The sequence below is a fragment of the Silurus meridionalis genome, chromosome 12, assembly GCF_014805685.1.
Source record: "Silurus meridionalis isolate SWU-2019-XX chromosome 12, ASM1480568v1, whole genome shotgun sequence".
Classification (NCBI taxonomy): domain Eukaryota; kingdom Metazoa; phylum Chordata; class Actinopteri; order Siluriformes; family Siluridae; genus Silurus; species Silurus meridionalis.
The window spans coordinates 24,435,630-24,456,794 of NC_060895.1; the positions used below are offsets into that span (position 1 = coordinate 24,435,630).

The following is a 21,165-nucleotide window of genomic DNA, read 5'->3' on the forward strand; positions in this document are numbered from 1 at the left end:
TTTGATGCCCATCATTAACAGGACCACTATCAGAGACAACTGGATCTAAGAATTCAGTAAAACACACATACAATAACACACACATACACATAATTATCCAGCCAGGGATTAATCATCCCCCATCATCATCATCCCAATCCTCATAGTTGGGACAATCAAGCATTTTATAGACAATGATGCATTTATCAAGGCAGAACTGAGAGGATTGTTCTTCAGAATATCTTAAAGGACAAATATTAGTTGTTGTCAAAACAGACGTCCTTTTTCCTAATTTTTCCAGCAAATCCAGGAAAGTAATTTTTAATCCAGTGTCTAATCCATGTCCAATCTGCTTTTACCTTTTATGTAAAAAAATAATAATAATAAAAAAAAAATATATATATATATATATATATATATATATATATATATATATATATATATATATATATATATATATAAAAGAGCAACTATCTGTGGATGTAACGTTGTTGTAAGTGTGTAGGTGTGTAGGTGTGTAGATGTGTAGGTGGGGGTTTTTATAAAGAAGACACACAGTAAATAAAAACGTACAGTACATATGCAGCGAGACTGAATCCTGCTTACAGCAAAGTTCAGCTCAGGCGAGTTTGCATGCACAGAGACTTTCAAAAAATACCAAGGGACTTTCCCCTCCTTGTTTTTATTAATAAGTAGAATTGTTCAAATACAACAGGAAGGTAGTTTATGGCAACAGCAAACCTGCTGTACCGAGCAGTTTCAGTTTTACTGAGGCTTGTAACGGCAATTTTGAAACTATTATTGTATCGATTATCCGTAATAAAGTAACAATCAGATGATTGAGCAGAAATGGCAGAAATAAATCGTCACTTTGTTACTAAAACTTTATGGCTTTTTTTTTTGTTTGCTTTCTAAAAACATTATGTTGCTATGATGTTGATGATCATTCCGTTTTTTATATTTTCTCTCATCTCTATCTCGTATCTGCTTCACAATACGTACCTTCTAGGCCTTTTGCAATTATATTTATTTCTACTTAATGGTGTAAAAACACATGATGGTCATAAATGATTCAGTTACAGAAGCTCATTTCAACAGAAAAAGGCTGAACTTCCTGTGCCTTTGAAGCCACGCCTGTTCACTTTCTGTCACATAAATTACACACACCCAGAACCAGAAAGGTATCTTCTGAGAAAAAGAAAATTCAAATTGCCTCTCTCTCTCTCTCTCGCTCTCTCTCTCTTTCTCTCTCTCTCTCTCTCTCCCTGAGGAACATGGCAAAAGCTAGTACTTCAATGTGCCAGGATGAGTTCAGCTGTCCAGTGTGTCTGGATCTCCTGGACGACCCAGTGACTACTCCCTGTGGACATCATTTCTGTATGAGCTGTATTAGTATCTGCTGGGATCAGGAGGCCATGAATGAAGTCTACAGCTGCCTGCAATGTAAAAAAACGTTCACTACAAGGCCAGATCTTCGTAGAAACGACATGCTGGCTAAAGAAGTAGAGAACCTGAAGAAACTTCAACCTGCTTCTTCTGGACCTGGATATGTAAAGTGTGATTTCTGCATTGAGAGCAATCACAAAGCCACCAAGTCCTGTCTAATGTGTCTGGCCTCCTATTGTGAAGAACATCTTCAACCTCATTATCAGTCTCCGGCTCTTAAGAAGCACAAGTTAGTCGAAGCCTGTGCAGATCTCCAGGAGAGGATCTGCTCTCAGCACAGCAACCTTATCGATATCTACTGTCGCACTGACCGAAACTTCATCTGCTACTTGTGTTGGATGAATGAACATAAAGACCACGATACAGTTTTAATTAATGATGAAGTGATGGAAAAACAGGTGAGAACTTCTTCTCACGAAAATTGTTCTAAAATCTAAAACTGTGAAAGTTTTATCGCATTGTTGCTTTTTTAAGATCATTTTTTATTTCATTTGAATCTCTTTGCGTTTAGACGTCTTTATGTTCCAAATTTCAGTTGTATATTACAAGAATATGTTTTTGATGATACACTAGTGATACTCTAATTCCAATTTTACCTTGAAAGAGTGTTTTTTTTAATTATTTGTTCATCTGTTGCATTAAACCTTGCATGGTCTTGCAACCATCTCTGCCACCTGACATCTGCAGAAGTTAACTATACCTTTCAGTTTGCAGATTATATAAAACTCAGAGGCAGCATCATGGATAATAACCAGAATCATTTGTGGCAGCTTTCATGGACTGCCACGAATAGTTCTGGTTATTATCCATGAAGGAAAGAAAAAAATAATTATAATGAATGACCTCTTAGGACTTCCAGAGATACAGAACTTATTGCATTTCTTTTATTTGGTTGCAGAATGAGCTGAAGAAATTCCAGAAGAGGGTCCAGAAGAAGAGGAACATGGTGCGGAAGCTGAAAAATATTATAAATATTCTTAAGGTAAAAAAAGAAAACCCAGTTATAAAAACAAGTAAATATCTCACACACACACACACACACACACACACACACACACACACACACACACACACACACACACACAAAGGTATCATAGTAAAAACTAAAGAGTTGGTTTATAAAGACACTAAAATGAGTGTGTGTTCTAACAGAGGAGTTCACAGGGAGCAGAAGATGATAATGAGAGGATCTTCCATGAGCTGATCAGCCTCATGCAGAAAAGACGCTCGGAGGTGACGGAGCTGATCAGAGCTCAGAAGACATCTCAACTGAGGCAAGCTAGAAACCTCCTGAAGAAACTGAAGCAGGAGATTAATGACTTCAATAGCAGTGTCAGTGAACTGGAGCAGCTTTCAGACACACACAGCCACATCAGCTTCCTGCAGGTAACACTCACTGTCTGACCTACAGAGGGCGCTGTTCCTCACAAAGTTTCCTCCTAAAAGCTCATTACAGCAGTAATAAATGTTCCTGAACACAAGTGTGTCTTTGGTCTGATTCAGTCTGAGATTTATTCGTTTCTCTCCTACACTTTTCTCCTTCTCTATGATGTGTTTCCTCTCTGTAGAGTTTCCCGTCTCTCTGTGTTTCTCCTGGATGTAACGACTCACCCAGCTTCACTGTCAATCAATATCTCTCATTTGATGAAGTGAGGAAATCTGTCTCAGATCTGCAAAAACAAGTCATGAAAATCTGCCAGAAGGAATTGAACAAAATCCGTCCACAAGGTAAGAGAACTTTTTAGACACCTGAGCAGCTATGTGATTACAGACCCTGCTCAGGGGCAGCGATTTGAACTCATGACCTTCAGATCCAAAAACCAGTGCCTCAACCACTAAGCTACCTACCACCTTTATTAGTTTAACATAATTTTGTAAGTTACATAAATCAAGAAACTACAGTAATGCGTAAGTTCCAAAACCGTCCGCAATAAACGAAAAACCACGATAAACGGACGCCACCTCAAAAATGCCATTTTATGTTTACAGTACTGTACTGTATTAACATTTGACTGCATTTTACAATGGATAATTATATTTTTATGAATACATTTCATTATGTCAACATAAAACTCCATAAAAACAATTCCCTATAAGTGTTTTGGTCTATTGTGCTCTCCGCGAGAGACCTGGAAAATCAGCCAAACTAATCAGTTACGTGGCAAATGCAATAAAGCGGGGCGCCAGATTTGAACTGCGGTAAAGCGGGGGATTACCGTAATCTTTTTGAGCACCACAAATGCATATCATATCATTATTGCTAAAAACTTAGGTGAAATTGAACAGAAAATGACAGCAGTCTCTGCTCCAGCAGCTATAATCCTGCCTTAATTCCTACACAAGGTTCATCAGGGAAGTGGTTGCACACTGGTTAATGCTCTGGTTTACTGATCAGAAGGTTGGGGCTTCAAGTCCCTGTATAGCCAAGCTGCCACTCTTGGGGCCCTTGACCAAGGCTCTTAAGCTTCTGTGCTCCAGGGGGTGCTGTATCATGGCTTCCTAACATCGCTGGATTTCCCTGTGCTGTAATGTGTGTGAAACAACAAATATAACACCTTTAAAAGAAAGCAAAAATGCACATATTTTCAGAGGATCATCTGGGAAAAGTGACTGTTGGTTTTCGTGCTTCAAAATCCAGTCCTACTGCTCAACATGTGTCAGGGCTGGGATTTAACCCAGGGTCAACAGCATGAGAGTTAGACTACATCTACACTAATCCGGGATACATTTCCAAACGGCGTTTTCGTCTAAAAACACTCCGCAGCCACAATTTTGTTTTCAATCGTTCCTCAAATGTTGCTCATCCACATTTATACGTGGACAAAACAGCAAAACAACATAACAGAGTAACGCAAAACAGTGAAAATTCTGACCCTTTAATGCAAAAATAAAGCCTTGACATGCATGAACCCTTCCCTTCGGAGAAGGTCTTGGGGAGCTGGAGAGAATGTCTGTGTGAGCAAAGTCTACAGGAGAAACAATGATGGTGGTGAAGCCAGTTGTTGACCCTGGAGCTGAGGTCAACCATCTAAACATATCTTGGAAAACAGTTCAATTGTATTTATTTTTATGCTTCAAACTGTTCCCACGTACTTTTTTAATCTTTGATTTGTCTCTGTGTCTCCATAGCTGCAGCAGTTCAGATGATTTTACTCCCTGAAGAGAGAAACAGAGAAGACTTTCTTCAGTGTAAGCATGAAACACACACATGAATACACTCAGGGGTCTCTCATAAAAACGATGAGCAGAGAATTAATGATAAAAAAACAGAACAGCAAAATACAATAAATGGCTTGGTAAGTGGTTAAAATGGGTAATGGCTTGGTAAACACTATAGGAGTAAAGGAGGGTTGTTTTGTAGGAATGTGACACTGATGCTCTCAAATACTATGAATGTGACAGTCTGATGTTGGGAGATGTCCACACCGATATGCTTTTTGTTTTGTTTTGTTTGAAAACATGTATTTTCCTCTCCGTTTCGGCCTTCTGATGGTTTCAGTCCAGGAAAATGTAGTTTTTTGAAAACGCTCTCCAAAGTGGATAAATCTGAAAACGTTGTTTTTGCGTGCGGTGTGAACTGTGAAAACGGAGGCTTTAAAAAAAAACAATGACGCACGTTTAGTCACGTGACGGTGCCTGTCCTCAACAGAGCTCCGATGTTTTAAAGTGCTGGAAAGTAAATAATTGGCAGGTGAAAATTACGCAAGTCGAAGCGTCTTAAATTTTGCTTATGTGCAGTACAGGGATGTGAGCGTTATCAGATGTTTCAGTGTGGATGAGCAACTTTTGATAAATGTGGATGTGTTGCCTTTTTAAATATAAAGACCATTTTCTAGTCTTCTTGAGTTTCAGCTCAGAATGTCTGGTAAGTTGACACACTTCCTCTGTCTGTTAGAATGTGAGAGACATCCTGGCATAAGGATTAGGGCCATAAAGTTTGCCCAGACCCTTGACGTCCAACAAACCAATCAACCAACCAAACAAATAGTTTAAATAGGTGGAAACAGCCCTTTCCAACAAACCAATCAAACAAACTGGTTCCCAGAATCTCCAAAGATCTTAACAACAAACTCTGACACAAGTTCTGAACTATTTAAACAAACAGCACAACCCAAACGGCTCACAAACAACTGATGGCATGGCTTTTAAAGTGAGGAGCACCAATCAGGAGGCAGCACCAATCAGCTTGCAGGAGCCAATTAGATGACTTTTCTTAGCATGGCAGGCAACTCAAACACAGAGAAATAAAACAACCATAGTGTTGTAGCAGAAGCTGTGATGGTGGTAGTAGGCAATGGTAGTGGACAGTGACTTGGCCGAGTCCCTTATACAGTAATTGATGCATGGCCTGAATTCTAGCGTTTTCTTCTCCAGAAACTAGACGCCTGTTGTCCCTGGAAATGAATGAATATAATGACTTTTGAAGAGGATTGAATGAGTTGCAAGGTGCTGCATCATAAATCTTGTTCTTAACATCTAACCCGTGGACATTTTCTTGCTTTAGATTTTATTCATCTGACTCTGGATCCCAACACGGCACATCATCAACTCCTTCTGTCTGAGGAGAACAGAGTCGTGACACGTGAAAGGACCACACAGCGATACTCTGATCACCCAGAGAGATTTGACTCCAGGCCTCAGGTGTTGTGTAAAGAGAGAGTGTGTGGTCGCTGTTACTGGGAGGTGGAGTGGAGCGGGATGGGTGTCTCCATATCGGTCTCATATAAAGATATCTGCAGGAAAGGAGGAGTTGAAGAGAGTGAGTTTGGGTATGAAAAGCAATCATTGAGTCTGTGGTGTTCTCCTTCTTCTGTCTCCTTTTGGCACAACGGTATTCCGACTGAGCTCGTAATTCCAGCTTCGTCCAGAATAGGAGTGTATGTGGATCACTGCACAGGAACTTTGTCCTTCTACAGCATCACTGGCACGATGAGGCTCCTCCACAGAGTCCACACAACGTTCACGCAGCCTCTGTACCCTGGGTTCAGGGTGTGTCATTTTTACTCAACTGTGAGATTATGTGGTCCAAATGTTAGTAAAATTGTTAAGGAGGAGAAAATGTAAGGATTTGATCTCCCGAAGGGGTTTATTCTATAGAATAATCTATTCTGTAGATCCATGAATTATATCAATAATTTCAAAGGAACTAGTGTACGATTTTTGTGGATAATCCGTTAATAAACAGTAACTGTATGTACCGTGTCAGGTCACAACTGGACATCAATTTCACTTCCAAGCAAACACCACATCAATCAAATATGGCCGCCAAAGACTACAATGCTTATATACTCCAGCCCTCTCACTCACCAAGCTACTGAGCACAGTTTTGCTCAATTACACACACACAATTTTGAGAAATATGTGGTTAGTCAATGTTTCTGTACAACTGACTTTGCCAAGCCAGTTGTTTTGAACACTGCTATTGTTTCTGACTTGTTTCTGTGTTCCACGTCACTGGTACTGTACACTAATCCAGTGTTGTTTATTTGTAGATTGATTCACTTTTTGTCCTTTTTTTTTTTTTTTTACTTTGAATTAGCTTCTAGCTTTAAATTCTGTACCTTGTCCACAATTTTGACATCTGAGTCATATTATGAAAATCCGAAAAAGGGCGAGCAAAGCTAAAAGCCGTAATTTTGAATCATTTGATCACCGATGTGTTCACTGACCCCTGATAAATGACTATTGTGATCCTTTTTAGTCACACAAGAGACAATAAGCATGTCTTTGTGAATTTAATAGTAAAGTAGTGAATTTGGTTTACTAATAGTAATTAATTAGTTTTGTTGATTATGATGTTGTTCGATGATAACAAAATGCTAATTATCCAATTTGGTCCATATGAATTCTCTAATAGGAGTTTTGTTGAAGTAGGTGCCCTCTCATCATACCTTACCACCAATATTAAAATCTTAAGCTAGACAATTAAAATCAATAGCAAAGTTAGCACCAGCTTCTCTCACCTACACCAATTGGCTGAAGTCAAATCATTTTTTAAGAGGTAGCTATGAAGCAGTCATTCACACCTGCATTTCCACATGATTCGATAAGTGCAACTCACTGTATGTCAGGATACCTCTCTCCTTTATCTCTCATCTTCAGATGGTTCACCACATGGGTGGCTGCAAACACGATCACATCACTTCAATTTTTATGTTTATCACATGGGTTGCCAGTGCGATACCATATTGATTTTAAGATCTTAGAATCTTCGTGCAACCAAGATCTCAAATACCTCACTGACCTAATTATTCTTCATAATCCATCCAGATCACTTAGATAAAGAGATCAACATCTCTTGTCTGTCTGACAATCTCGCCTACAATGGAGGTGTAATCGAACAACCTACCTCTACGAATTACGACTGTTTCTACGTTAACTGAAATCAAATCCATACTTAAAACTCATCTTCTCTTATGTGCTTTCCATGTTTTTAAGTTTAATTTGTGTTATTTGTTTTATTTCTTGCTTTTTACTATTATGTACAGCACTTTGATTTGATTTTAAATGTGCTTTATGAATAAAATTTGCTTATGTTTTTCCACTGATGAAATTCTGGTCAGATGATTTCAGGTTCTTTCCTGCAATGTGATTTCTCTTACAACAACAACTGTCAAACCAAGACCTGGTAGGAGCTTCTCATAAACATAATTAAGTCATGAAGTAAATGTATGACATTTTAATCATCAAAGCATGTAATTCATAAACAAAATGAACGCTACAGATAGCTTTAGCAAGAAAACGGGTCTGGACGTGTCACGGATCGATGATGTCAAACTTCAGAAGAGTCTTTTTCTTAAAATGACAACTGAGATCCTACATTGTGACATGGGGGTCGTGTTTATTCAATCCTAAAGGACTATTAAAAATCACACAGTGTGAACACGGCATTTCATGACACACTGTTGTAGATTTTCTAAGATATTTTAAAGTAAAATATGTTCTTATTCATATTTCTTCAGGAATAATAAAACTGTAACTGCACCTTAATGTGTGTGTAAAAGCTTCTGGTGTATATGGTGTATCTTGTGTGATAATATCATGGATTAAATTTGACTGCCTGTGAAATTACTAACTACAAATTCCATCCAGAGAAACCGGTTGACGAAACTCCTGTGACGGATAGTGGTCTCGCTCATATATCAAATCTTTTTTTATTCTTTATTAGGACTTAAAAAAAAAAAAAACAGTCAGCGATTGCACTTTCTGTTCACATTTGACGTAAAACATTTTATTCATCAATTCATCCCGAAACTCAAAAATAAAAAAAGCAAAAATGGTATTGAAAAAGTATTTTTTCTTTACATGGTGAAGAGCTTTATTGTATATTATAACATTTTCCAAATCAATACCGTAATCATCATGCAATATGTACTTTATAACTTAGGCAGCAGAGAAGGTGCTTTGGGACAATGTCCATTGATTACAAAAAAACTAGAAGAACACACAAAAATACACATTACACAAAATACAAAAGAAAAAGGACATTAGTGAATTTAAATATTTATCAATATTTATCATTTAAATATTCACAATATAAATGCAGGTTGTGTATAAAGTTTCATGAACAGATTCAGGACTAAGCATGTAGCAGTTAGCATTTAGTGATTAGCATGACAGCAACGTCAAACCAGCTCAGAGGAGATGTGGAAATGAGTCAGATGGGCAGAACAGCAAGAAATGAATCTCACTGAGTTCTGGAGGGAAAAAGGAGTGTTCGTATGACGTTTTTATTATCGAGGCAAAACAAAATTATGGGACGAGTCTTTTCTTGTCTGCGTCAGTTTTTCACTTTTATACAATCTTGGCATTATGACAACTGAGATCCTACAGTGTTGAAACTAATACGGAGTAAAAACCGTACAGTGTGAGAACATTACTCGAGACTCAGGAGAAGACGGAAGACTTGAATGAATGAGTTCTTCAAACCTCTACATTATCCACATCTATATTTTGGATAATTTGGATTTGGATTTTCAATGAAAGAGTCAATTACAGTTGACAGTTGGGTTATTTGTTTTTTCTATTACACTACTACGTCTACAAGGACATAGCTGGCAATATAGAATTATACCATATATATCATTTATACAGAAATTGTACATTTTTCCTATAAGTATAATGAACCCCATAATACTGCATAAAGTAAAAATATTCCACTTTATCACAATTTTTTGTACTAGAAATATCCTACAGGAAAATAAATCTGATCCCTTCTGTATGATTTTACTAAACATTTTCATTTTGGACCACACAACTTCACAGCTGAGTAAGAACCGATCCTAAATCCAGCGTACAGCGGCTGAGTGAATGTGGTGTGGACTCTGTGAAGGAGCCTCATTGTTTTAGAAATGCTGTAGAAGGACAGAGTTCCTGCACTGTGATCCACATACACTCCTATTCTGGAGGACGCTGGACCTCTGAGATCGGTCATGATGTCGTTGTGCCAGAAAGAGAAAGAGGAAGAACACTGCAGACTCCAGGACTGACTGTTGCATCCAAAGCCACACTCATTACTCCCTCCTTTCCTGCTGATATTTTTATACGAGACTGAAGCGAGCATCCAGCACTTACTGTTCCACTCCACCTCCCAGTAACAGCGTCCACACACAGGTTGCTTACACAACACCTGAGGCCAGGAGTCAAATCTCTTTGGATGATCAGAGTATCGCTGTTCTACGTCACTCCAACTCACGACTCTGTTCTTCTCAGACAGAATGAGTTGAGGATGTGCTGTGTTGGGATCCAGAGTCAGATAACAGAAATCTAGAACAATAAAATGTCCACAGGTTTGATGTTAATTACAGGATTTATAATAAGTGTGTGTGTGTGTGTGAGACACCTGTGTGTGTTTCTGTTCTCCTAATGCTGCTCTACATGAACTATTTTAAATATTACACATCATCAGTCATCAGGGAGAAATGGATCAGATTTAGATCAACAATACAGACGTGTGTGTGTGTGTGTGTGTGTGTGTGTGTGTGTGTGTGTGTGTGTGTGTGTGTTTTACACCTACACTGCAGAAAATGTTCTCTGCTCTGCGGTTCTAAGGGTAAAACTGTGTGAACTGCTGCAGCTGTGGAGACACAAAGACGAAATGGCATGAAGAAACTTTACAGCATGAATATGGAAATGAGATTCCTCACTGATCTCAGTGATGTCAGAGACATATTTTGAATAATTAATTTAAAATATATGTTTTACTCATATCATATCTGTATTTGATAATGAAGATTGGTTTGCAAGCTAAAATATCTCTTTGTTATTAATAGAAATCAAGGCACCAATAGTTGATCGCTGGAAATATCGACTATCAGCAAAAATCCATTCCGATAGTTTTCCGGGATCTGGTCACCTGTCATTACGAGAGCGGCCTCTAGAGGCGAATTACAGATGCTATGTGCTGTTTGTTTTTAAATGCGGGACTGCGGGCTGCACGGAGAGGGCCATATTATGTTATAATTATATTTATTACTAAATATGTTCCTATTTATTTCCTTTAGCACATTTTCATTATCCAGTACTTTTTTGTAATAAAGTTCAGTACTATTTTACATATAGTTTTATGTTTGTTGGTTGTTTATCCAGTATCAATTTTTAAAGCTATTGGTTGATTAATTGTTTATTGGTGAGTACGATCCAACCTCGCTATCTGCATCAGTAAAATTAGTCGAACTCTTAAGTTAACTGTTAACTCTTGCATTAAGATATTAACGTAGCCTAATTTGTAAGATTCAGCCACCAACCGCATGCATATGCATAAGTATGTAAATGTTTTGATTTCAATAGCAATGAACATGAATAAACATCTTTATGATAGTCATAATGTTTTTATAATAGGTGATATAGCTCTGAAAATGGTCTGTACGGTACAGGACAAAATAATAAATGAATCCAGCATTAGAAGGCAAAATAAATAGATTTAAAATCATAATCAAATCTCCACAATAATTCTGGTAGTTCCTTCAACCATGTCACTTTCTGTTGTAGACCAACTTCCAGTGAAGAAAGGATAAATGATGTGGCCTTCACAGAAAAAAAGTTTGGGGGCTCCTGATTTAGAGCTTCATCCACTCAGCATTTAAATGTCAAAATCAGCAACACCCCAAAACCTCAAACCTTGAGAACAATCCAGCACTTTTTCCAGGTGAAGCTCTGACTATATGAGTGTTATTACTTACTGACTGACTGTATGTAGGTTCCTGTCAGTTCCTATCTAAAGTTTATATTTGTTATGTGTGAATTTCAATAAGATTTCTATGTATTTCATGTCTCTCTTTACTGTGATACAGAAGATATTTGTTTCCAACCTTGTGGATGGATTTTGTTGAATTCCTCCTGACAGATCTCCTCGACTCGTGTTTTCAAATCTGAGACAGATTTCCTCACTCCATCAAATGTGAGGTGTTGATTTACAGTGAAGCTGGGTGAGTCATCACATCCAGGAGAAACACAGAGAGACGGGAAACTCTACAGAGAGGAAACACATCATAGAGAAGGAGAAAAGTGTAGGAGAGAAACGAATGAATCTCAGACTGAATCAGACCAAAGACACACTTCTGATGGCGTAATGAGCTTTGAGGAGGAAACTTTGTGAGGAACAGCGCCCTCTGTAGATCAGACAGTGAGTGTTACCTGGAGGAAGTGGATGTGATCAGGTGTGTGTGAAAGCTGCTCCAGATCACTGACTCTCCTCTGAAGATCAGCGATCTCCTGCTCCAGATGTTTCAGAAGTCGGTTAGCTCGACTCAGTTCAGCTTTTTCCTGAGCTCTGATCAGCTCCTTCACCTCCGAGCGCCTTATCTCCACAGAGTTGATCAGCTCATGGAAGATCTTCTCATTATCATCTACAGCTGCTTGGGAACGCGTCTGAAATAACATATATAAATGATGAAAGTCTGGTTGAAGAGTAACACGTTATCTTATAGCGACTCTATATCATTCGTCACCTTTATAATATCCACAGACTGTTTCAGCTCCTGCACCTTCTTCTGCTTCTCCTGGATCTTCTGCTGGGATTTCATCTGCTCCTCCTTTAGCTCATTCTGAGACCGAAGACGATACAGTTTTTTTTATTCATGCTTTTTTATTTTTTTAATCCTGCAGAGGTCATTGCTACATAAATATATTAAAAATAAATACAAAAGAAATGTATAAACAATATAAACAATTCCTACTTTTATTGCATTAAGTAAAATGTTTGTTTATATTATATTTAATTGTATTATATCTTTTGTGAAAATGTAGAAAAGTAAAGTTAATTTTTGTATAAAAAATAGAATGTGATTACAAAATATTTATTGGTCGTAATCGAGGTGGGGGCTCATTGGTTAAGATGTTGGACATCTGATCAGAAGGTTGTGAGTTCCAATCCCAGCATCACCAAGCTGCCACTGCTGGACCCTCGAGCAAGTAAGCCAATTATGCCCTAGAAGCTCCCACACAGCTCTCAGATCCTGGGTTCAACCCTGAATTTGTTAATTTTTGTTAAAGTTTTTCTTTGTCTCTTCATAGTTATGTTTCCTTGGGTTCTCTGGTTTCCTCCTACCACTCAAAACATGCATGAAGGTGAACAGGCTCTAGTGGAAAAAAGTGTAAGAATTTGTGTGTATTGTGCCCCATGATGACCTATAGTGGTGAATCTAGATTCAGAAGTTACAGATCAAGGGTTTCATAGAATATATACGAGGTGGTATCAAAAAGTTTCAAGACCTTTAGTCCCCACAAATCTAATTGTTCTAATTGCTCTAATTGTATGTCAAACATCTCTGAGGCAGATTTGCTGTTTCACTCGAAACTTTTCGATACCACCTCATATCAGTCGGTGTCTGGTTATTTAGCACAAAGCTGAAGCCAGTAGCTCCCAGAATGCCTTCAAAAATCAATAACTATTCAATTCTAATCAAGTTTGTTTCCATGGCAATTTTCACAATGGACATTGTCTCAAAGCAGCTTTACAGAATGTAAGAATTATAGAACAAAAATGTTAATATAAGTGAATGATGTGTGGTGTGTTTATCCCCCATGAGCAGCCTGGGGCAACTGTGGCAAGAAACAAAACCCTTAGATGGTATGAGTAAGAAACCTTGGGAGGAATCAAATTCAAAAGGAAACTTAATCTCCTTTGAGTAACACCAAGGGTGGGACCAAAAAAAATTCCCAACACCTTGAGTGAGAAGTATCATGAGCACTGGAGTGTATGATTATAAGCAATATCCTTTCTTCTGGAAGTCAGTTATACTGTATACTCACAATATGTGCTTTAGCTATAAAATTCTGTAAGAAGTTCATTGGGTGTTGGCATTTTAACCAATTAACTTAACTACATATATTTTTAAATAGAAATGAATGAATTGAAATGTCCAGTTCTCACCTGTTTTTCAGTTCTTTCCACGTTTGCTGTAACATTATCATGACCTCTGTGTTTATCCAAAGTACACAAGTAACAGATGAAGCTTCGGTCGGTACGACAGTAGATATCGATCAGTTTGTCGTGCTGAGAGCAGATCTTCTCTTGGAGATCTACACAGGCTTCAACTAACTTGTGCTTCTTAAAAGCCTGAGACTGATAGTGAGGTTTAAGATGATCTTCACAATATGAAGCCAGACACACCAGACAGGAATTAGTGGCTTTGCGTTTTCTCCCGATGCAGGAATCACACTCCACATCTCCAGGTCCAGCATAATGGTAAACAGCAGAAGCGGTCATCTTCAGTTTCTCCACCACTTCAGCCAGCATGTTGTTCCTGCGTAGAACAGGTCTCGGAGTGAAAGTTTCTCTACACTGGGGGCAGCTGTAGACCTTCTTCTGATCTTCTTTATTCCAGAAGCTGTTAATACACACCTTACAGAAGCTGTGACCACATGGAGGAGTTACAGGATCCTTCAGGAGCTCCAGACACACTGGACAGATGAACTGATCCTGATCTGAAATACATGCTTCTGCCATTTTCTTGCACTGACACACTGAGAGAAGCAGAGAGAGAGCAAGAGAGACGGAGATAGAGAGAGAGGGAGGGACTTTTTCGGGTTTCGTTTTCTCTGAAATCGTCATCCCGCCTCAGTGATTGTTATTGTGTAACAGAGAGAGTTTTCATTGAGAGGGGGTTCGAATAATAGACATACAGTTCATCTACTCAACAGGAGAGAATATATCTTTACTCTATAGAAGCTTCTCTGTTATTTATACATTCATACACATTTCAATCTGATTGGTTAATTCTTCTGTTTATTATATGATTGAGGTACTTTGGCAATTACTCTTCAAAACAGTGAAACACACAGTGCTTTTAACAATAGACATGGTCCTGAAGAAGCTTTAAAGAAATGAATTCATTAAAAAAATTAATTCCAGCATCATAATTTAGTCTTTGTCAGTTACTGTATTTGAGAAGTATTTTTTGTTTGTACTTATTTAAGTAGTCTTTATTTTATTTTACTTTTACATAAGTATGTTTTGTTTGAAGAACGGTACTGAACTTTATTTCAAATCATATCCTTTACTGAGCTAAAAAATATATAGATAAAAAATAATGCAAGAGGGAACATAAATCGTGACCCGGAAACTACTACACTGATTGATTGATTAGCAGAGAACAAACACGCTAAACTCAAAGAAAGATGAAGACAGACAGAACAGACTCAGGACTGTGTTGTATTGCTCTGTTAATCAGAGTTGGTATTTTTTAGAATGTCGTTCAGACTGTGATTTGCCGACGCTGTGATCTCCATCAGTTGGTGTTGGTGCTAGATTGTACCACAAAACTATCAGTATATTCGAGATTTCCCCACATTCTCCCCTACAAAATAGAATGTAGTCCCGACATTCTCAGAATACACTTTTGGTTCCACCAATGAAATTGTTCCTTGGTTAGAAGTCAGTGATACAACATTTCGAGTACTCGTGCTGTACTTTTGCACGCGACACACGCCATTTATCTCCTTTTCTATGTCGTGTGTTTGCAGCAGACATCATTGTGCACCATGATCTTCTGTCACCATCACTGTTCATTAACAGGAATCTGTACTTTCACTGAAGGAAATTAACCTTACCCCATGGAAACAATCTACATTATCTGTGTTATTTTCTGGAATGTACTTATTAACTGAACATTGATAAAACACAAAAAATAAATTAAGCAATTTTTTTCTTTTAACTTAACTGATTAACTTTGTAGAACTAAAGTGCAATTAACACTGTAACTAATACCGTAACGCTGCATTTTTAAACATCCACAATACTAGGCTGACCTAGGGTGTTGTAACTAAACATTTTTTTTGCTTTCCTGTTTCTCAAAGGATATACTCTTTTGCAGACTTGTTGCGAAGGAATCTCTGCGTCAATCTTTTCAGCTTCATCGGTTTCTACAACCTCTTCTCTTGCTAATGAGACCTCATCTTCTCCCTCTGACTCTGCACTGTTCAGCACTGCTGTATCCTTTGGATGCGATTCTAGTGGTTTTCTGTGAAGTATTCTTGTTTTTCCTTTCCCATTTTCCGGTCGGACTTCATATACTGGACTATCCGGATACTTCCTCTGGGTGACCACATAAATTTGCTCTTCCCAAAATGGTCTGAGTTTTCCAGGTCCACTTCTCTCCTTAAAATTACAGACCAATACTCTGTTACCAGGAAACAATTCAGCTCCGTGCACTTTCTTGTCATATAAAGCTTTTCCTCTCTCCTTTGCCTTGTTGGATACTCTTGAGGCCAGCTCATATGCTTCAATCATTCTCTTTCTCCAGCTCTCAGCATAGTCATCGTAAGAGGAGTTTTGGTCCTGTGCTTGTATACCAAACATAACATCAATAGGCAATCTTGGTGTACGGCCGAACAGAAGGTAGTATGGTGCGAACGCCGTTGCCTCATTTCTTGTACAGTTGTATGCATTCACAACCTTTGCGAGTGATGTCTTCCAGTCGGTTTTAGCGGTCTCGGGTAAAGCTCTCAGCATTGCAAGCAATGTGCGGTTAAACCGCTCAACTTGTCCGTTTCCCTGTGGGTGATATGGGGTTGTATGGGAACCTTGCACACCAATGTACTCTTGCAATTTGGCAAACAGCTTGTTGTCGAATTCCCTTCCTTGGTCGTGGTGCAGTTTAGTTGGGAAACCAAACTTCAAAACAAAGTCACCGAACACCTTCTCTGCCGCATTCGACTTTCCTGGACGGTATTTAATGGCGAATCGAAAATCGGCAAGTTCGGCTACCCATCTGTATGTGGTTGCATTAAGCTTGGCTGTTGTCAACACATATGTAAGAGGGTTATTGTCTGTGTACACAATAAAGGATGGTGCATAGTACAAATAATCTCTAAACCGCTCACAGATCGCCCACTTCATGGCCAAGAACTCCAACTTTACTGAATGCAGGTGGTAATTTTTCTCAGAAGCAGTTAGGGTTCTTGATCCATAAGCTATTACCACTAACTTGCCTTCTTGCCTTTGATATAACACTGCACCGAGGCCTTCCTGGGAAGTGTCACAGTGTAGCACAAATGGTTCATTCAGATCTGGATAGCCCAACACAGGTGGGTTGGACAAGCAGTCCACTAATTCGCAGAGGACCTTTTGATGTTCTTCAGTCCATGTGACAGGATGTGATGATGCAAGCTGTCCTTGGCGACGTTTTCCCTTGCCCTTCTGCTTCAGCCGTACTTTTGTTTTTGGTGTCATCGTATCAGTGAGCAGCATATAAAGAGCCGCAGCCTTGCGGGAGAAGTTCTCGATGTATGACCGGTAGTAGGAAAGAAATCCTAGTAACTTCCTTACTTCTCCAACTGTTTTAGGGGTCCTCTCTTTTAGGGCTTGAACCGGAGCAATGTCAGCAGGGTCCATTGTGTACCCATCTTTAGTCACTAACCTCCCTAGAAATCGTACCCGATTCTGGAACACTTCGCATTTTCTAGGCTTGACCTTAACACCATGCTTCTGGTAACACTGCAATACCTTTCTTAGATCCTGGAGATGATCATCAAATGTTTTCGAATGGACTAAATTATCATCTAAGTAAGGCTGACATACCTCATCCCGCAGTTCTCTCAGGCACTCCTCCATGCTCCTTTGGAATTCAGCCGGTGCGTTGGACAATCCAAACGGAACTCTCACCCATTCATATAATCCCCACGGTGTTATGAACGCAGTAAGAGGTCGGCTGGATTCCTCTACAAACCCCTGGTGATAAGCTTTACCTTGATCGAGAACTGAAAACCAGGTGCTGCCCACCAAGCTGTCAAGCATGTCTTGTATTCTGGGTATTGGGTGTCTGTCTGGAATGGATTTCTTATTTAACTCCCGGTAGTCACAGCAGAGGCGGAGCGTTCCATCCTTCTTACGCACACATACTACCGGTGAAGAATACGGTGACTTCGAGCTAGTGATCCATCCCTTATCCAACAAATCCTCCAAATATTCCTTAAGAAATCCATTTTGTATTTACTTGGGTTATCTTTGTGTAATATTAAAATTTGCTACATGATCTGAATAATTTAAGTGTGACAAATATGCAAAAATATAAATCTTCTTCTTCTTCTTTCGGCTGCTCCCATTAGGGGTCGCCACAGCAGATCATCTGTCTCCATACCACCCTGTCCTCTACATCTGCCTCTTTCACACCAACTACCTGCATGTCTTCCCTCACCACATCCATGAACCTCCTCCTCCTACCTGGTGGCTCCATCCTCAGCATTCTTCTACCAATATAATTCATGTCCCTTCTTTGCACATGTCCAAACCATCTCAATCTCGCCTCCCTCGCCTTGTCACCAAAGCATCCTACATGCTCTGTCCCTCTAATAAACTAATTTCTAATCTTGTCCATCCTCGTCACTCCCAACGAAAACCTTAACATCTTCAGCTCTGCTACCTCCAGCTCCACCTCCTGTCTTCTACTCAATGCCACTGTCTCTAATCCATACAACATCTCAGGTCTCACCACAGTCCTATGAACTTTCCCTTTCATTCTTGCAGATACTCTTTTATCACAAATCACTCATGTCACTCTTCTCCACCCACTCCACCCTGCCTGGACTCTTTTCTTCACTTCTCTAACACACTCTCCATTACTTTGCACTGTTGACCCCAGGTACCTGAACTCCTCCACCTTCTCCACCTCTTCTCCCTGCAACCGCACCACTCCACTGCCATCCCTCTCATTCACACACATGTACTCTGTCTTACTCCTACTGACTTTCATATACCAGCGAATATCTCCACCTCTCCAGGCTCTTCTCAACCTGCTCACTACTCTCACCACAAATCACAATATCATCCGAAAACATCATAGTCCAGGGAGACTCCTGTCTAACCTCGTCCTTTAACCTGTCCATCACCACTGCAAACAGGAAAGGGCTAAGAGCCGATCCTTGGTGTAGTCCAACCCTCACCCTGAACCAGTCTGTCGTTCCTACTGCACACTTCAATGCCGTCACACTGTCCTCATATATGTCCTGCACCACCCTCACATACTTCTCTGGCACACCTGACTTCCTCATACAGTACCACAGCTCCTCTCTCAGCACCCTGTCGTATGCTTTCTCTAAATCCACACATAGACACCGCAATTCTTTCTGTCCTTCTCTATACTTCTCCATCAACATCCTCAAAGTAAATAAGGCATCTGTGGTGCTCTTCCTCGGCATGAAACCATACTGTTGCTCACAGATGGTCACCTCTTCTCTCAGCCTGGCTTCCACTACTCTTTCCCATAACTTCATGGTGTGACTGATCAACTTAATTCCCCTGTAGTTACTGCAGGTCTGCACATCTCCCGTATGCTTAAAGATCGGTACCAGCACACTCCTTCTCCATTCCTCAGGCATCCTCCCACCTTCCAGAATCTTGTTAAACAATCTGGTTAAAAACTCCACTGCCATCTCTCCTAAACATCTCCATGCTTCTACAGGTATGTCATCTGGTCCAACCGACTTTTCACTCTTCATCCTCTTAATCGCTGCTCTCACTTCCTCCTTACTAATCCTATCTACATCCTGCTTCACCAACTCCACATCATCCAACCTTCTCTCCATCTGATTTACCTCATTCATCAGCTACTCAAAATACTCCCTCCACCTTCTCAACACACTCTCCTCACTAGTCAACACATTTCCCTCTCCATCGTTTATTGCTCTAACTTGCAGCACATCCTTCCCAGCTTGGTCCCTCTGCCTGGCCAATCGGTACAAATCCTTTTCTCCTTCCTTAGTGTCCAACTTCTCCTACAGTCCTCACTCTTCTTCTCTTCTTCTTCGCCTCCAAAACCATCCTACAGACCACCATCCGATGCTGTCTAGCTACACTGTCCCCTGCCAACACCTTACAGTCTCCAATCTTCTTCAGGTTGCATCTCCTGCATAGAACATAGTCCACCTTCCTCCACTCTTATACGTCACCCTATGATCCTCCTTCTTCTTAAAATAAGTGTTAACCACTGCCATTTCCATCCTTTTAGCAAAATCTACCACCATCTGCCCTTCCACATTCCTCTACTTAAGGCCATACCTACCCATCACCTCCTCATCACCTCTGTTCCCTTCACCAACATGCCCATTAAAGTCTGCCCCAATCACCAATCGCTCTTTCCTAGGTACACCATCTACCACTTCATCTAATTCACTCCAGAATCTTTCCTTCTCCTCCATCTCACAGCCAACTTGTGGAGCATAGGCACTGATGACATTTATCATCATCCCTTCAACTTCCAGCTTCATGTTCATCATCTGATCAGAAACTCTCTTCACCTCCACTACACTCTTACTGTACTCTTCCTTCAGAATTACCCCTACACCATTTCTCTTTCCATCCACACCATGATAGAACAGTTTGAACCCACCTCCAATGTTCCTGGCCTTACTCCCTTTCCACTTGGTCTCCTGAACACACAACATATCTACCTTTCTCCTCTCCATCATATCAGCTATCTCTCTCCCTTTCCCCGTCATAGTACCGACATTTAAAGTACCAACCCTAACCTCCACTCTCCTACACTGCTCCTTTCCCTGCCGTCTCTGTAGACGTCTTCCTCCTCTCCTTCTCCTACTTCGGCCAACAGTAGCCCAATTTCCACCGGTACCCTGTTGGCTAACGATACCTGTGTAGCTCTGAAATCTCAGGCCTCCAATCGAAGAGAACCCTATTCAGAGATAGGGCGATGCCGGGACCGGGATCTGAGGAAAGGAAAAGGACAGGAACATGGGACTTTGTTCAGTCTTCCTCATAAACAGCCTAAAAAATAACAATGTCCAACACTCACCTGTTCTTCACTTCTTTCTGTTTTTGCTGCAACAGCATCATGACCTCTGTGTTTATCCATCGTGCACAAGTAACTGATGAAGCTCTTTGGTTAGTACAGCAGTAGATCTCAATCAGTTTGTCGTGCTGAGAGCAGATCTTCATTTGGAGATCTGCACAGGCCTCAACTAACTTGTGGTTCTTAAAAGCCTGAGACTGATAGTGAAGTTTAAGATGGGACCTGACATTAGCTGCGACTCACCAGAAATCTTTTTTGCACTTTGCTTTGTAAATTCACTACGCTTGAAATTTTGTTGTTGGTTTTTTTTTGTTGAATTTTACACTTCACAGGTTGGTTCTGGAGTCTTGCTTGAGAAAAGACTCTTTATTTCTCCACTTTTTTGATGATTTTTTTTAACAGTCGGTTTAAGGTTTAAGATATAAAATCAAAATGTCTTTTACACACAGTAGGGTGTTTTTGGACCAGTAGGAGGACAGAAACAAAGAGGCAGCAG

The 21,165-nt window shown here is 39.8% G+C and overlaps 2 protein-coding genes across 2 annotated transcripts; one reads left to right on the plus strand and one right to left on the minus strand.

Annotated features, from left to right (window-relative positions):
• Positions 1-1,183: 1,183 nt before the first annotated feature.
• LOC124394207 (E3 ubiquitin/ISG15 ligase TRIM25-like) lies at positions 1,184-8,136 on the plus strand. The gene is made up of 6 exons (XM_046862342.1): positions 1,184-1,823; positions 2,324-2,407; positions 2,578-2,811; positions 2,994-3,153; positions 4,555-4,614; positions 5,930-8,136. Exons 1-6 carry the CDS (start codon positions 1,254-1,256, stop codon positions 6,487-6,489), a joined length of 1,668 nt encoding a protein of 555 aa, XP_046718298.1. The 5' UTR covers positions 1,184-1,253; the 3' UTR covers positions 6,490-8,136.
• A 515-nt stretch (positions 8,137-8,651) lies between these two features.
• On the minus strand, positions 8,652-14,405 carry LOC124394214 (tripartite motif-containing protein 16-like). The gene is made up of 6 exons (XM_046862349.1): positions 13,799-14,405; positions 12,375-12,470; positions 12,061-12,294; positions 11,736-11,895; positions 10,442-10,501; positions 8,652-10,191 (listed from the first exon to the last, which is right to left on the minus strand). The coding sequence occupies exons 1-6, from the start codon at positions 14,372-14,374 to the stop codon at positions 9,665-9,667; spliced, it is 1,653 nt and encodes a 550-aa protein (XP_046718305.1). The 5' UTR covers positions 14,375-14,405; the 3' UTR covers positions 8,652-9,664.
• Between the last annotated feature and the right edge of the window lie 6,760 nt (positions 14,406-21,165).

What these genes read in the sequence shown, in the direction of transcription:
- LOC124394207 (XM_046862342.1), top strand. Translation starts at nt 1,254, where the DNA reads ATGGCAAAAGCTAGTACTTCAATGTGCCAGGATGAGTTCAGCTGTCCA. An exon ending in ATGAAGTGATGGAAAAACAG is followed by an intron (nt 1,824 to 2,323) that starts GTGAGAACTTCT and finishes ATTTGGTTGCAG; the next exon opens with AATGAGCTGAAGAAATTCCA. An exon ending in GAACAAAATCCGTCCACAAG is followed by an intron (nt 3,154 to 4,554) that starts GTAAGAGAACTT and finishes GTGTCTCCATAG; the next exon opens with CTGCAGCAGTTCAGATGATT.
- LOC124394214 (XM_046862349.1), bottom strand. Translation starts at nt 14,374, where the DNA reads ATGGCAGAAGCATGTATTTCAGATCAGGATCAGTTCATCTGTCCAGTG. An exon ending in TGGAAAGAACTGAAAAACAG is followed by an intron (nt 12,471 to 13,798) that starts GTGAGAACTGGA and finishes CTTCGGTCTCAG; the next exon opens with AATGAGCTAAAGGAGGAGCA. An exon ending in AGTCTGTGGATATTATAAAG is followed by an intron (nt 12,295 to 12,374) that starts GTGACGAATGAT and finishes ATGTTATTTCAG; the next exon opens with ACGCGTTCCCAAGCAGCTGT.